This window comes from Oryctolagus cuniculus, chromosome 6 (assembly GCF_051225735.1).
Source record: "Oryctolagus cuniculus isolate XC-2025 breed Fujian yellow rabbit chromosome 6, ASM5122573v1, whole genome shotgun sequence".
NCBI classification, from domain to species: domain Eukaryota; kingdom Metazoa; phylum Chordata; class Mammalia; order Lagomorpha; family Leporidae; genus Oryctolagus; species Oryctolagus cuniculus.
The window spans coordinates 1,279,994-1,296,176 of record NC_142872.1 but is presented as its reverse complement, the minus strand read 5'-3'; the positions used below and the strand labels follow the sequence as shown (position 1 = coordinate 1,296,176).

Here is a 16,183-nt window from a genome sequence, read left to right as displayed (position 1 = left end):
CTGTTACCCTAAGAAAAATGCAATTTAATAGTATTGCTTCATTCATTTAAAACTTAACAATTTAAAAGTGCATATTGCCCTTTCACATATTTCATGTAAGGAAAATATGAAATAGATTGTCCATCATCTCAATTTTGTTAGTAACAAAGCAGAGGCTCAGAATGCGTGATTTCATCCAAAGACACAAGCTTAGCTGGTAAGTACAGGGAACGGAAGACAGATGTTTTGTGATTCTACACTCCAGCTCCCTCCACAAACATGTAATTACCTATGTATTTAATCATGTCTGATTTCTGTGAACGAATAAATAAGAATAGGATAAAAATTTGATGTTTGGAGTGCATACTAGTTACAGAGAGAAGACGTTTAGAAATAAGTGAGGCATTACCCACAGGAATGGAAGGGGCAAGGCAGCAGACATATCAAGGGCCATTGTAACCATGGTGACACACCACTATAGAATATGAAGGTTGGTGTTACAGGGACTGGAGTGGTCAGTTGGCGGTGGGTCTAGAAGCTTTGCTTACACCTTGGGAAGATTCTGGCAGATTTTGGGCAAATAATGAGTGGGAAAAGGTGGAAGATCCAGATGGAAAGACATGTGAGAAAAGGCATGTTTATGTCAAGATTTGTCATTCATCCCAAACATGAGATTTGTAGCACGAAATGTTAACATAAAAATAGTATTTGCATTACATGAACTATGGTTTATTTTAATTCTAGTTTACTAAAAATAGCAATATCCAGAAGAAAAACCTGTTGGATGTGAACTAAAAACCACCTCACTAATTTTTTTCTGATGTCCAGGTAATCAGCCATGTTGCATGATGTTGGTAAATCCTATAGCTGTTATTTTATTTTTGTTTTCTGGTTATACTATTTATCCTGATGATAGATAGTCATCAACTTCCTCTGCTATTTAGTTTCTTTCTTTCTTTCTTTCTTTCTTTCTTTCTTTCTTTCTTTCTTTCTTTCTTTCTCTTTTTTGGTAGGAGGGTTGTCTGTGTTAATCATCCAGTGTATGGTGTTCCATATTTAAAAGCAAACACAGGTCATGGAATAAATTGTTGATGAAGATTTAACATGAAAATATGTTTTTTAATTCAGCATTCCACACAAACTACTCTCCTCCCCACCTTGCAAACCATCAGAACATAATTTATAATGTGATACTTACAATGTATGAAATTCCAGAAAACAGAGGGCAACATTAAGTCAGAAAGTGGGCAAAATTATCTAGGAAACAGCAGTGTGCCTTACTGTGCTAAATGATGGGCTGACAAATGATAATACATCTTTGTCAAACTCTGACTTCCACAAAGTAAAGCTTTGCTTTACCACTAAGAGAAGGATTAAGAGTGTTTCTTAAAGCAATGTGAGATGGAGGAGTTTAGAGCTCGACCTGGGCAGTGGGGCTGCAGTGTGTCTGAGGAGCCTGGCCTGGGCAGCGGCACCAGACATGCTGGAGGAAGGCCTGTCTTGTTTTGCAGTGGGGCTCTAACTGTCCTCAGGTTGCAGCACATGGAGGACTTCCAATGGGAGCACCTCTTGTGGGGCCCATGCCTCCTTTCTTCATCACCAAGGGTAAAATTCCACAGGATTGTTCTTGAGGTGGGGTGAATGGCCCAAAGAATGAGTGACATCTGTGGAGAAACTGAGTGTGAAACACTCGTGATATAGAGAAACCTGTAATTATCTGAAGTCAGAGGAACATCTACAAAACACCAGCTCCACGGAGGAGAATCAGTTCTGCCTACCCACACATGTGTCCATAGCGAGGTCACCATGCCCAGTGCTAACAGAGCTCTGCTTTATTCTAGAGTCCGAGGTGTGAAGCCACGGAAGCCAATCTGATCAGGAGTGTTCCACCAGCAGCCATGGCCAACAGTGCTGGTGGGCATGAGTAAGAGACCCCTTCATTCAACCCCATCTTCAAAATACATTAAACATCAGTCTTTCACATTTTAGAGTATGAATCCAAACAAGACAAGCGACATTTGGTCAAGTCAAATCTGTAGTCACAACTTTTTCCAAATATTGTGGTATCAGCAATGCTGGTTTTAAAGGGTTAGCCTTCAAACAGTCCCATACGATTTGGAAAACAGTTTCCATACTGACGTGCTTTTTCTTTTGGAGCTGCGCGGCGTTCCCAAGGATGCCATGTTTGGAGAATTGCACCGGCACAGAATTCGTGCTCCTGGGCCTGCTGCAGTACAGCCCCGCCCACTTCTGTCTCCTTGCCCTCATCACTGTGATGTTCTTTGTCACACTGACTGGAAACAGCCTCCTGATTCTGCTGATCCTGGTGGACCCGCAGCTCCACACCCCCATGTACCTGTTCTGTTGGCAGCTCTCTCTCATCGACATCCTCTTCACACTCGCCATCATCCCCAAGACGGTGTCTGACTACCTGCTGCACAGGATGCTCATTTCTGCTGCTGGCTGTGGCACGCAAATCTTCCTGGGGTTGGCGTTAGGTGGAACTGAGTGTCTCCTCTTGGGCCTCATGGCCTACGACCGATACATTGCCATCTGCAAACCTCTTCACTACCCGCTCCTCATGAACTGGGCCCTCTGCAGGCAGGTGACAGCCAGCTCATGGGCGAGTGGAGCTGTCAATGCCTTGATTCACACCGTTTACACCATGAGACTCCCCTTCTGTGGGCCCAGAGAGATCCATCATTTCTACTGCGAACTTCCTGGTGTCCTGCGTCTCTCCTGTGAGGACACCTCTGCCTATGAGATGGGTGTGTTGATCAGCACCACGGTTCTGCTCCTTATCCCTTTCTCAGCCATCCTCGCCTCCTACTCACTCATCCTGATCACCATCATCCAAATGACTTCTGCCGAGGGCCGGAAGAAAGCTTTCTCCACCTGCTCGTCCCACTTGATGGTGGTCAGCCTGTATTACAGTGCCATCATTTTCATGTATATGAGGCCAATCTCTTCCCACACTTCAGGCCAAGACAAGGTAGCATCTGTCTTCTACACCATTCTGACTCCCATGCTCAATCCCATGATCTACAGTCTTCGAAACAGGGATGTGATGGGGGCCCTGGGAAGAATCCTAGGGGAGTGCTTGTCATGTATGAAAGCGCAGATGTGAAGAGCCGGGGTGGGGGATCCCAAGGTTACAGAAGGTGTCCACCAGGTGTTTCTTTGTGACCTTTCTTGACCTAACCACGCACCCATATCTACCTCTCCATCCATGTTGAGTGACATCTTTTCACTTGGAAGCAAAGTGTGCTCTGTCTCAGGACAAAGGCACAAAATTAAAAAAAAAAGAGAGAGAGAGAGAAGAAAATTTACTTTCATTGCAACCCTTTTAAAACTACATACCAAGGGACTGATGCTGTGGCATAGTAGGTTAAGCCTCCACCTATGACTCTGGCATCCCATATGGGTGACAGTTGTAGTCCTGGCTGCTCCACTTCCAATCCAGCTCCCTGCTAATGGCCTGGGAGAGCAGTGGGAGGATGGCCCAGGTGCTTGGGCCCCCATGCCTACATGGAGGACCCAAAGGAGGCTCCTGGCTTCAGATCGGCCCAGATCCAGCCATTGTAGTCATTTGGGAGTACACCAGCAGATGGAGCACCTCTCTCTCTCTCCCCCTCCCTGTCTGTAGCTGTCCCTCTCAAATAAATAATTTTTAAAAGAAAATTATAGGGGCCGGCACTGTGGCATAGCAGATAAAGAGCCGCCTGCAATGCTGGCATCCCATATGGGGACCTCCCAGCTCTCTGCTATGCCTGGGAAAGCATCAGAAGATGGCCCAAGTCCTTGGGCCCCTGCACCCATGTGGGAGACCCAGAAGAAGCTCCCAGCTCCTGGCTTCAGATTGGCCCAGCTCCAGCCATTGTGGCCAATTGGGGAGTGAACCAGAGGATGGAAGACCTCTCTCTCTCTCTCTCTGCTTCTCCTTCTCTCTTTCTCTCTGTAACTCTGACTTTCAAATACATAAATAAATCTTTTTAAAAAAGAAAGAAAACTACATACTCGATACCATTTTGTTAATAGTAACTACTTGCACTGACTTGGTGTTATATAAAGCATTTGTATCAAAGGCAAGGCTTCACAGACACCGGATTGCCCATATTTCCATGAGATTTTAGTAACAGCCATGTGATTAGCTCTGGGCAGTGAACGCTGGGACAGAGCAAGAGGCATCATTTCCTGTCTCCTCTGTCTTTTCAAACAGTGGAGCCCCTGGAACTCGTGGGGCAGAGGAGGGGCAGACCCAGTGGCATCAGAGTGTGGCTCTGTATGCCAACACCGCCTATTGCCATGGTTAATGCCAGGTGCCCTCACTAGCATGGCCAAGTACACTAGCAGGCTTTTTCTGATGCTCCTTAGGCTCAAGGGGCCACACAGAGCCAAGTTCTGCGGCAAGCACACGCCCTTGTTAACGATTTTGATGATTCCTCTGTACATGTGGAAGCCAACGTTCATGTTTAGAAATATAAAAAACTAGACCAAATCAACACATTTCTAAACTTTCTGGGGCTTCCCAAGACAACAGGAATTTTCCCTGTAGTTAAATACTGGCAGATTATTTGTCTAGACTTCCCTTCATGCCTCGGAGCCGGTGTTTACCAGTGCTGCAAGATTGTCTGTGGTTTCATCTGCCACGGCTGTGTGTTGTGTTGAGGACTTCGCTGGCTTGGTGCCTGTGTTGGGATTTTCCAGGTCTTTGGATTCTGTTCACTTTTATTTCATTCACACTTTGCTTTCTGAAAGGGACCACTATGAATTAGTTTACTGTTTCTCAGTAATTGAATCATCTAATCTCAAAACACTCCACTTTGACTCACAGAATGAAAATGAAGTAGCAAGCTTGCCCCTGCCAGGTGTCTGAAGGCCATCTGGAGGTGTGGTGGGTCGGCACGGGGTGCACACTCGGCCTGTGAGAACTCCTCTGCCCTCCTCTTCTTCCTTCTCCCTGAGACCCAGCAAGGACACGCATGGCTGGAGCGTGCAGATCTCAGGATGGGGACTCTTTGTGGTCTCAGAGCCACCTGGGCAAAGTTATCTAAATAGGAGCATGGGGCCCACTACATGCATAAATTAATGGAAAGGCATCCTAAGTTCATGGATTGGAACACTCACTGTTGTTCAAATGACAACACTACTCAAAATCATTTACAAATTCGATACAATCTGTATAAAAATCTCAATGCTACTTTTTACAGAAATAGAAAATGATATCTTGAAATTAATTTTAAATCTCAATCAAAGCATTAAAGCAAGTTTACAATGATTAAAGTAGGACAGTTTATCCTCCCTGATTTCAAAACTAACTGCAAAGCAACAGTCAAAAATACTCATTGCACTGACTTTAGCAATGATTTCTTGGATTATATCAAAGTCACAGGTCATGAAAGACAAATAGTTAACTTGTAATCCATAAAAATTAAAAATGTTTGTACCTCAAAGAACGCTTTCAACAGATTGAAAAGATGACACATGCAATTGGAGAAAATATTTGTAATTAATACGGACAACATACAAATATCCAAACTATATAAGTAACTCTACCTTAGTACCAACAATGGTCAAAAAGATTTAAATGGGCAGAGGATTTAATTACAGATTTTTCCAAAGAATATACACAGTGGGGCTGGCGCTGTGCCGCAGCAGGTTAATCCTCCGCCTGCATTGCCATCATCCCATATGGGCACTGGTTCTAGTCATGGCTGCTCCTCTTCCGACCAGCTCTCTGCTATGGTCTGGGAAAGCAGTGGAAGATGGCCCAAGTCCTTGGGCCCCTGAACTCTCACGGGAGACCCAGAAGAATCTTCTAACTCCTGGCTTTGGATCAGCACAGCTCCGGCCACCACAGCCTTTGTGGAGTGAACCACAGATGGAAGACCTTTTTATCTGTCTCTCTGTCTCTCACTGTCTGTAACTCTGCCTCTCAAATAAATAAAATCTTTTTAAAAATATACACAGTGGACAAGTTCATGATAAGATGGTCAATTTATGAGCAATTAGGGAAATGCAAATGAAAGCCACAATGAGATAAACCCTCATCCCTTTAGGAAACCTATTATCAAAAAAAAAAAAAAAGAGGAGACAATGAGTGCTGGCACAGGTGACAGGACTTGGACAAATCGGGGTCCTTGTGCATTGTTGATGGGGATTTTAAATGATAGCCACTGTGAAAAACAGCATGGTGTGTCCTCAAAGTGTTAAAACAGAGCTAGTCTATGGCCAGAAATTCTACTTCTGGGTGTAAATGAGACTTGAAAGCCAGTGCTCAAACATACTGTAAACACAGTTCATAGCACTGTGACCCACGGTAGCCCAAGTGTGGACAGGATCCAAGTGCCAGAGGACAACTGGAGAGCATGTGACGAGTCAGTGCTGTGGAGCATTCTGTGGCCGCGTGCTGCCACACAGGCCAGACTGGAGAGCACGTTCCCAAGTGAATGAGTCCTGTTTTGTGTGGAGGAGCGCTCAGAAGAGGTGGTTCCCACAGCTCGGACTGAGGAACAGGGAGCAGGACTGGGGCGGGGGCAGCAGGAGGCCCTGGTTCAGGGCGAGGGGGATGGTGCTGACCAGCACACAGAGGTATGCATCTAATGTCATGGAATAGAACAGCACACACAATTACTGTGCAAACTTATGTGATGTGTGTTTTACCACAGCAAAAAAGCTAGGGAATAGAAAGGTTAAACTGTACCAATAGGCACTTCTCCAAGAAAAACACACCAGTAATTCAATTACTGGAAACCATGGGAAAAATATAAGACCATTCAGGGCATTATCTGTAATAAAAAATGTATAATGTTTGATAGTTTCTAACTAGTATCTCCCAAAGTGATTAATGCTATCCTTTTATTACCTATTTTGAAACTTAAAAAATACTTTAATCGTTTACTAGTGATTTTTGACATAATGAGAATAGTACCTAATTCTTTAATTATTCCCCAACTCAATATTGTAAGAATTTCTGGGAATATATTTGTATTAAATTTATCACATTCACTTTAATGTACTAAACTGGCTAACCAATAAAATCACAGCTGACAAATAAATTAATATATGTAGACACATTCCTGCATGTAATTACTGAATTAAAATGTTACAATATATGACTCCATACAGTTTTGAGATATATTGGAAGACACAGAATAAATATATCAAATTCTCCATTGAGTTCACAGTTAATATGCCTAGGAAACATTTAAGGAAATTAGAAGAACTCAATCCGTGACCTTGGTCTTGTGTTATTACTGACTTATTCTCAGTGGACATTCCTGAGGGAACACACACACACACACACACACACACTCATCTCCACCTGAAAAGTGCTGCAGTAGTGGCTGCTGCGAGTCTTCGTGGGGAAACCTAAGATGTCAAGTACAGGGGTGAGAGGTGAGGACACACATGGGGCTGAAAAAAATATCCAGAGAAATTCAGCGAGAAAAATGACTGTTCGTATGACAGCAGGATGACTTCAGCTATCCAATCCTGTGAGTCTGAAAGTGCAGAGGTACAAAGAAGCATAGGCTAAATGCATTTTTATTTATTACGTAAAAGTTGGGATTTTTTGAAAGAGGTTAAGAGAAGTTTTATTAGAATTAATTAAGTATTGTTATTTACAATTTATTAAGTAGTAGATTAAGCAATTAACTTAACAAGAGAACTTGGAAAGAAAATTATATTTGACTGAGATGAACATAAAAGATAGGTGGATAGATAGATACTTTTCCCATCAAAATTGAAAAAGAAAATGGGCTACTCAAATACTTATAAACCCTTTAAAAAACAGGACACTCATTTTAAACCTAAAGCAAAGATTACTACACAACTCTTTAAAGAGTATCTTTTGGTTCCTTAATGCCCAGGGTGATATAACAACAAAACTGAAAACACAGCAAATGACAGACATTATCTAGACAATTTTTGACTAGTTTTACAGTGAATAAGATCAATGTCTGCACCAAATTATACTACATTCATTTTTTTTAAAAAACAGGCAGAGTGGATAGTGAGAGAGAGAGACAGAGAGAAAGGTCTTCTTTTTGCCATTGGTTCACCCTCCAATGGCCGCCACGGCTGGCGCGCTGCGGCCGGCGCACCGCGCTGATCCGATGGCAGGAGCCAGGAGCCAGGTGCTTCTCCTGGTCTCCCATGGGGTGCAGGGCCCTAGCACTTGGGCCATCCTCCACTGCCTTCCCGGACCACAGCAGAGAGCTGGCCTGGAAGAGGGGCAACTGGGGAAGAATCCGGTGCCCCGACCGGGACTAGAACCCGGTGTGCCGGCGCCACTAGGTGGAGGATTAGCCTATTGAGCCACGGCACCAGCCAAATTATACTACATTCTTAAAACATCGTCCATTTACACATAATAATGAAAATGAGTGAGGATATGTGCTAAAATATTCATGAACTCTAATGGTATTTCAAAATGTGAAAGAATTTATTTAGCCTTAAATGCATGCAAAATACTGAAAGAAAGAATAAAGTTTGGGAGGCAGATGCTGTGCACCATGTCCAGACCTGAGACAGACCCCTGGGCAAGTCACAGTCACCTTCAGATGGGCCGGGGTCGTGGATGATGTCCCCAGGAGTGGGCGCCTCCGTGTCAGTGCAGGGCATGGGAAGACAGGTGCCTGTATCTTTGGTGGATTGCCGTCTGCACTAAAATCATTCCAAACCACAACGATCTGTGCAAGGAAATGCGTATATAACCTGTGTGGCTGTGGTGATGTTCAGAAGCAGATCCGAGCTGGAGTCTGGGTAGGAATGGCTGAGTTTGTACAACAGGAAGAGGTTCAGGAGCTAACCTGTAAAGACACTCCCTGATTAAATGGAGCTGGGTTCTGAGGCGGGTTGGGTCCTAGCAGATGAGGATTTCTATGGTTCCTGTGAAGAGGTTGGAAGCTAAGGTATGAGAGCCCAAATCCTTGGCAGTGGTTGTGGAGGCTGCGACTCCTGCTTCTTCCCTGGAGTTTTGTAGCTTTTTGCTCTGCAGTGAGGGCACAGAAGAGAACAACTTTACATATCTAGAAATTGGCAATCAGAATTCACCATATATTTTTAAAATTATGAGTGAAATAATGCCCCCTGATTTTAAGAGAGGTTGACCCTGCCCTGTTGTGCCAGGAACACCCAAGAAAGGGATTTTATTTTTCAATGTGAGTGATAGGTGGCTGCAGACTTGAGGTAAGCCTTGGCATAAAAACATGGAAGAAAGATCACTCTTAGGGGTTATAAAAATATATTCAGATACGAGTCCATAATTTATTCATTTACATCAATTTCTATGCATATGCTTCTAGTATAAGATGTGATATTGATGACATTTCAATCTGCAGGGAAATAAAATACCCATATCATAATAAAGTCATTTGGAAATATATTATTCTCTAAATTCACAGAATACCATAAAGTCTTGTGGTCATGCACGTTTGCTTCCTCAAAGTTTATTTATGAGGTAGAAAATGGGATGCCTTTTTCAAACTATTCTGTTCTTTATAGAAAAGCTGAACTATTTCATGAATGAGGAAGTCAGCTAAAACAGTGAATTATAAATGGATTAGTGCTTCACGTGTAACTGTGGACTCTGCTTCCAGGGAAACCTGAACAAACGCTTCATGGAACACCACAATCACACGTGCCCTGATTTCATCCTCCTGGGCTTGTTCCCCCGCTCAGGGGCTGGGCTGCTCCTCTTCCTCCTGGCTGCTCTCGCTTTCCTCGTGGCCCTGCTGGGCAACCTGTGCATGGCCCTGCTCATCCTGCTGGATGCTCGTCTCCACTCCCCCATGTATCTCCTCCTCAGTCAGCTCGCCCTCACCGACCTCAGTTACAGCTCCACCATCGTCCCCAAGATGGCTGCAGACTTCCTGTCTGGGAACACGGCTATCTCCTGCACTGGGTGTGGCCTTCAGAGTTTCTTCTTCTTGACTTTAGGCGGTGCAGAAGCCCTGCTCCTGACATGCATGGCCTACGATCGCTACGTGGCCATCTGCTGCCCTCTCCACTACGCCGTCCGCATGAACAGGAGAGTGTGTGCACTGATGGTGACAGCGTCCTGGATGATGGGCTCCCTCAACTCCTGTGCTCACACTGCCTATGCACTGCACATCCCCTACTGCCGGTCCCGGGCCATCGACCACTTCTTCTGCGACGTCCCAGCCATGCTGACCCTGGCCTGCGTGGACACCTGGGCCTACGAGTACACAGTGTTCGTGAGCACCGCCCTCTTCCTGGTGCTGCCTTTCCTCGGCATCGTGTGCTCCTACGGCCGGGTCCTCCTTGCCGTCTCCCGCATGCACGCAGGGGCAGGGCGGAAGAAGGCCTACTCGACCTGCAGCACCCACCTCACCGTGGTCACGTTCTACTATGCACCTTTTGCTTACACCTATCTACGCCCAAAGTCCTTTCGTTCCCCGGCAGAGGACAAGGCCCTGGCTGTCTTCTACACCATCCTCACCCCCATGCTCAACCCCATCATCTACAGCCTCAGGAACAAGGAAGTGACAGGGGCCTTGAGAAGGGCGACTCAGAGAATCTGCCCTGTGAACGTGTAGACCAGGTTCTCGTCCGAGGTTCCCAGGACTGAGTGCAGAGTCTTTCAGAAGTGTGTGTGTATGGAAGCTGTTATTTCCCACCTAGAGTGGAAGGACTAACAACCACATGGAGAAAAAAATACCACTCACCTGGACAAAACAGCCCTATACATGCGTGTCTGCCTCCAGACTTAGCCTTCATCTTCATGGAGTTTTTGTCTGTTGATATCAAATGTATTTATTTACCACTGATACTCCTAAGTTGTCAATGAAGGTTATTTCTTGCCCTGTAGAAATGATAATAGAAATTGCCTAACAGAAGGGGTATTCAGCATCATTTCTGCCTTCCATTTCTTTTCTGATAATTTTCCATTTTGATTTTTAGTAAATCTAAAACAGACTGATGGCTGTTTTCTGAATGACTAAATCTAATTGAAATCATTAAATTCATTGTTTCTTTCCTTGTAGTCATTTAGCTTTCCTGGACCAGTTCCTCCTACCTTCAGTGTAGGCAACTTTTCCTTTTCGCAATTCAGTAGAGTTTGCCAAGATTCTGGAGTTCTTATGCTCTCATGGCTGGGAGAGGACGTGGCTTTGCTTTGTGTGGGGTCATGGATCTTAGTGCTTCGAAGTCTGGTCTGCTCTAGTCAACAACCCCTTCAAAAACATTGCGATAAATTCCTGATAAATTATTTCATTTATTTATTTATTTATTTTTATTATTTTATTTTTGACAGGCAGAGTGGACAGTGAGAGAGAGAGAGAGAGAAAGGTCTTCCTTTGCCGTTGGTTCACCCTCCAATGGCCGCCGCTGCAGCCGGCGCACCGCGCTGATCCGATGGCAGGAGCCAGGAGCCAGGTGCTTTTCCAGGTCTCCCATGGGGTGCAGGGCCCAAGCACCTGGGCCATCCTCCACTGCACTCCCTGGCCATAGCAGAGAGCTGGCCTGGAAGAGGGGCAACCGGGACAGAATCCGGCGCCCCGACCGGGACTAGAACCCGGTGTGCCGGCGCCGCAAGGTGGAGGATTAGCCTATTGAGCCACGGCGCCGGCCCCTGATAAATTATTTCAAAATAAATATTTTAGTACATCTATAGCTGGTAATTCTCAAAAATGAAGCTTTTCTTAAGATATCTAACTTTATACAAATCAATTTCATGCATGCAAACTTGAATTCATTTGAATATAAACTTAATCACTACCATTTCAATGATTTTTTTCACTTTGGGAGTGACTTGGAGAAATCAGACAAAAAAATAGTAGTTGCACGCTTCAGATGCCTTTATGCATTCCATCACTGTATCTTCCATTGCAAGGTAAATTAGTTTACAAAATTTTCTTTGTCATTAACAATTAGTTCACCTGGATCTTAATATGAAAAGCATTATTTTCCATTAAGAAACCTTCAGTTTTAATTGTTTCTTTTGAAAAGGATACGGGCTCTGAGGGAGTTCCCATCTCCTGCCCCCCGCATGCCCACAGCATCCATGACGGGCTGGGCTGAAGCCAAGGGCTGAGAACCCGGTCCTGGCTTCCCATGCAGGTGGCAGGGGCCCAACTCCTTGAGCAACCACCTGCTGCCCCCCAGGCTTTGCATTAGCAGGAAGCTGGAATCCAGAGCACAGCTGGGACCCAAACCCAGGCACTCTGAGTGGAATGCAAGCCTCTTAAATGGGTCTTAACCACTAAGGTAACAATCCACCCTAGTTTTCTTTTGTTAATTTGTAAATATTTTAAAAATTTATTTCTATTTCAGAAGTTGTAGCTATTTCTTTGCAATGCAGTGGATTTTAAAGCCATGGACTTGCAATGAACTCTGAGAGCCTGCCATGCTTTACTACAGTGGTCATGTGCACACTTTCATTTTCTTCTAATTTACAAAATAAATGAAATAGTTATTTTTAATTTTTATCATTTTAATTTTTGATGAAGAAAGTCGAATATCTAAGCTCCCTGGTGTGCCCTGCCTTAGCATTCAGATCAGGGAGTTAATGTTAAAGCAACACTACAGGGATGGGCTCTGGGCAGAAGAGTCATCCTCCCACCAGGAGTCAGTTTGCTGCCCACACGAGCCCTCTTGCATCCCAGCCAGTGCCTCTCCCACCCACTCTGCTACACCTGCTGCTGCCATCACCACTGATCTCACCACAGCCATTCCCTTGGGACCCGTGGTGTCCAGAACTGTTTGTTCCGATGTGGATGTGTGTATGCGCATGTGTGTGCAGTTGGGGAGCCCAGGTGCAGGCACCACAGCTGGACTGCAGCCGTGTGCTGATGCTGCCCTTAAACTGCTCCCGTGCACGCTCAGACATGGAGTGAAGAATTCCAGTCTGGCAACAGCAGAGCCATCAGTCTCATCCGGGTCCCTTCTCACTGCACGTGCACATGTCCCACACTACGGGGACTGCCCCTCATTCTCTAATTGCATCGTGGCCTCAGACAACAAGGTGTGCCGCGTCAGTTTGGATGATTTTGTTGCTGAGTGCAGGTACATGTGTACATTGTGTAAAAAGCCATAACTCAAGGGCGAGGTGCTGAAACAGAGAAAGCAAGTTTATCAGAGTACTGGTAAACCTAGGAGAGGGGGACGAGCATCCTGCTGAGACTGTCTGTCTGTCCTTTATAGCTGGTTTTACATCCCAGTGGCTGGACAGAGAGGGACAAAGCCAAAAGGTGAGAATGGCTGCAGACCCTTAGCAATGGTATCACTGGAACTCTCTGTCCTTCTTGAATTGACTTCAAAGATGGGGTCAGGTGAAATTGCTTCTTCTCGAGGTTCTATGTTGGTGTTTGCTTGGTGTTACGCTAAAGTCACAAATAATTTTAATTAAATGAAACTGATTCATGCCCATGGTACAAATGTCATGTGATTGAAAGATTTTGAAAAAGACAGGAAAAATATTTTAAATCTTAGGACACATAAAACCTTTTAAAACCATGATTAAAAATTCATAATTTAAAACGATGAGGGCAAACACTTAGCACAGCAGTTAAAAAACTGATAACACTTGTGATCCAGCTTAATGCTAACACAAGAGGTAATGTCTCAAATTCTGTGGACCTGCGATCCCCACAAAGACCCGGACACCAGTATGCTTTCTGGAGGGCACCTGGTTTTGCCATGAGAGAAGGCCTGTATATGGTCTGTTCCCTCCAATCAGTTCTATGAGCCACCAGTGGCAGGTCCAGCTCCCTCTAAAGCTAATTCCCAAGCCCATTCTTCCACTCCATGTAGTCGCTTGGATTGTCCTGCAGGGGCCCCCCGATTTGTCTCTGTGTCCTGCTGGAGGCTTTACTCCCTGCGCAGATTGAGAGCTGTCCTCGGTAGAGCTCCAAACCTGTGACCTCTGTGTTACTGCAGATTGTATTTCTCCTGACATTTTTGACAAACTATCATTCAACAGTAATATAGAGTAGGTAGGAATCACTTTCATTTAATTAAAAGTATTGGTTAAATTCGGATGCCAGTTGTACACCACTCTAAAACATGAGGAATGCAAACAGAGTGTCCCGGTACCGTGTCCCAGAACACACTGTCTTTCAGGTCTGTTTCATTTCCACTTGGTATATTTCATGCTTCCACTGAAAAGCCAAGGGAGGGAAAATCAACAATTATGTGTGGATTTATGCTAGTGAGCAGTCGCTTCCATGAACTTGCTCCTGCATTAAACACAACGACCGTGGGTCAGATCAGGGAGCCCCTGAACAGCTGTCTCCATTCCAACCGTGGACAGGGTGTGGGATCAGGTGAGCCGCTGACAGGTCCTCCACAAAATCCAAAGACAGTGTTTCAGCTCAGATAAATCCTGAGAGATATCCCCATTCTGTCCAATAACACTGGGTCAGTTCACATGATGCCAATTGTGTAGCATTCAGAACTTGAGGAACACAAGCTGTTTCTAAAGTTGATTATGTCACATTAACACACTAGAAGCTATAAACTGCATACGTGGCTCATGCAATATTTGGGCTGGGAAGCAACAGTCTGGTCTGTTCAAACACCATGGAGAGGGGCACAGGGGATGGGAGTAGGCAGCCAGGACTACTGCTTCTGGGAAGGGAAAATCCCGAACACTCTGGTCATGGCCCCCAGGACCTCCTTGTTCCTGAGGCTATAGATGATGGGGTTGAGCATGGGAGTGAGGATGGTGTAGAAGACAGCCAGGGCCTTGTCCTCTGCTGGGGAGCGCAGGTTCCTGGGACGCAGATAGGTGTAGACAAAGGGCGCGTAGTAACAGGTCACCACAGTTAGATGAGTGGAACACGTGGTGAAGGCTTTGGTTCTCCCCTGTTGTGAGCGCATTTGGAAGACAGCCAAGAGAACCCTACCATAGGAAGCAGTGATGCCCAGGAAAGGCAGGAGGAGAAAGAGACTGGTGCTCACAAAGACCATGTACTCGTACACCCAGGTGTCCATGCAGGCCAAAGGCAGCATGGCTGGGACGTCGCAGAAGAAGTGGTCAATGGCCCTGGACCTGCAGTAAGGAATGTGCAGGGCGTAGGCTGTGTGTGCCAAGGAGTTGAGAGAGCCCAGGGCCCAGGATCCTAGGATCATCTTAATGCACAGGCGCCTGCTCATGCGCACTGGGTAGTGCAGGGGGTGGCAGATGGCCACGCACCGGTCGTAGGCCATGGAGGCCAGGAGCAAGCCTTCTGAGCATGCCATGGTAAGGAAGAAGAAACTCTGCACCCCACAGCCCAGGAAGGAGATGGCTTTCTGTCCAGAGATGAAGTTGAAGGCCATCTTGGGCACAGTGCTGGAGATGTGCATCAGGTCCATGAGCGAGAGCTGGCTGAGCAGGATGTACATGGGCGTGTGCAGCCGGGTGTCCATGTGGATTAGGTGGATCATGGTTGAGTTGCCCGCCATTGCGAGAAGGAACACCAAGATGATGAGTGACAGGAGCAGGGCACCGGTTGGGTTTTGGGGAAACAGCCCCAACAAAGTGAAGTCACTGGAAGTGTGGTTCCATCTCTCCATGAATGCCAACCCCCTGTCTGCCTGAAAGGAAGAAGAGAAACCAGCGGGAAGCACAGAGGGGTGAGGAACCAGGGAACAGAGCCTTGGCTGTCTTTTCTTGGGGTGAACTTCCCTGTAGCTCTGCAGCCGACTGGGATCTAGTTCATTGTCAGAACCCTTGGCCCAGTCCAACCACCTCTAGCAAGTGCCTCAGCAAGTCAGGGAACCCAGGGGCTTCAAAGGGTTCATGGGAAATGGAGTTGAGAGACAGGTTCATTTTGCTGCAAAAACATGGCCTTCATGCATGGATTTCACAGCACACATTCTCCATGGATCATTTGGTGACCTCTGCTCTGACCTGCCTCTGGGCTCTGTGTCTGACCCGCAGCACCAAGGCTGTCAAGATAAACAGAGAGAGCGTCCTCCTGAGCCTCCTGGCCACGCACAGCCCTCCCACATGCTCTCAGGCCACGGGCACTGAGTGAACCAGGATTGCCCACACTGCCCAACCTCTCCATGTATTCATTCACAGTAGAAGCTGCCATGCGTGACTCGGAAACTTGCTGAAGGTCTAGATCCTAGGTCCTCCATTACCCCACCCTCACCTACATCTGAATTCCTGATCTCCCTCAAAGGCCCCAGGGGCTCCTGCCCAATGACCCTGTGGCTGGCCTCTGAGACTCATCCCTTCCCAAATCCTTTC

At 45.9% G+C, this 16,183-nt stretch overlaps 3 protein-coding genes across 3 annotated transcripts; 2 read left to right on the top strand and 1 right to left on the bottom strand.

Annotated features, from left to right (window-relative positions):
• The first annotated feature begins 2,155 nt into the window (after positions 1-2,155).
• LOC100340369 (olfactory receptor 2AK2-like) lies at positions 2,156-3,106 on the top strand. Its single transcript, XM_002723422.3, has one exon. The coding sequence runs from the start codon at positions 2,156-2,158 to the stop codon at positions 3,104-3,106; it is 951 nt and encodes a 316-aa protein (XP_002723468.3).
• A 6,496-nt stretch (positions 3,107-9,602) lies between these two features.
• LOC100340117 (olfactory receptor 2L8-like) lies at positions 9,603-10,541 on the top strand. Its single transcript, XM_070075708.1, has one exon. The coding sequence runs from the start codon at positions 9,603-9,605 to the stop codon at positions 10,539-10,541; it is 939 nt and encodes a 312-aa protein (XP_069931809.1).
• Positions 10,542-14,562: 4,021 nt separating this feature from the next.
• LOC138849999 (olfactory receptor 2L13-like) lies at positions 14,563-15,501 on the bottom strand. The gene has a single exon (XM_070075711.2). It carries the CDS (start codon positions 15,499-15,501, stop codon positions 14,563-14,565), a length of 939 nt encoding a protein of 312 aa, XP_069931812.2.
• Positions 15,502-16,183: the final 682 nt, after the last annotated feature.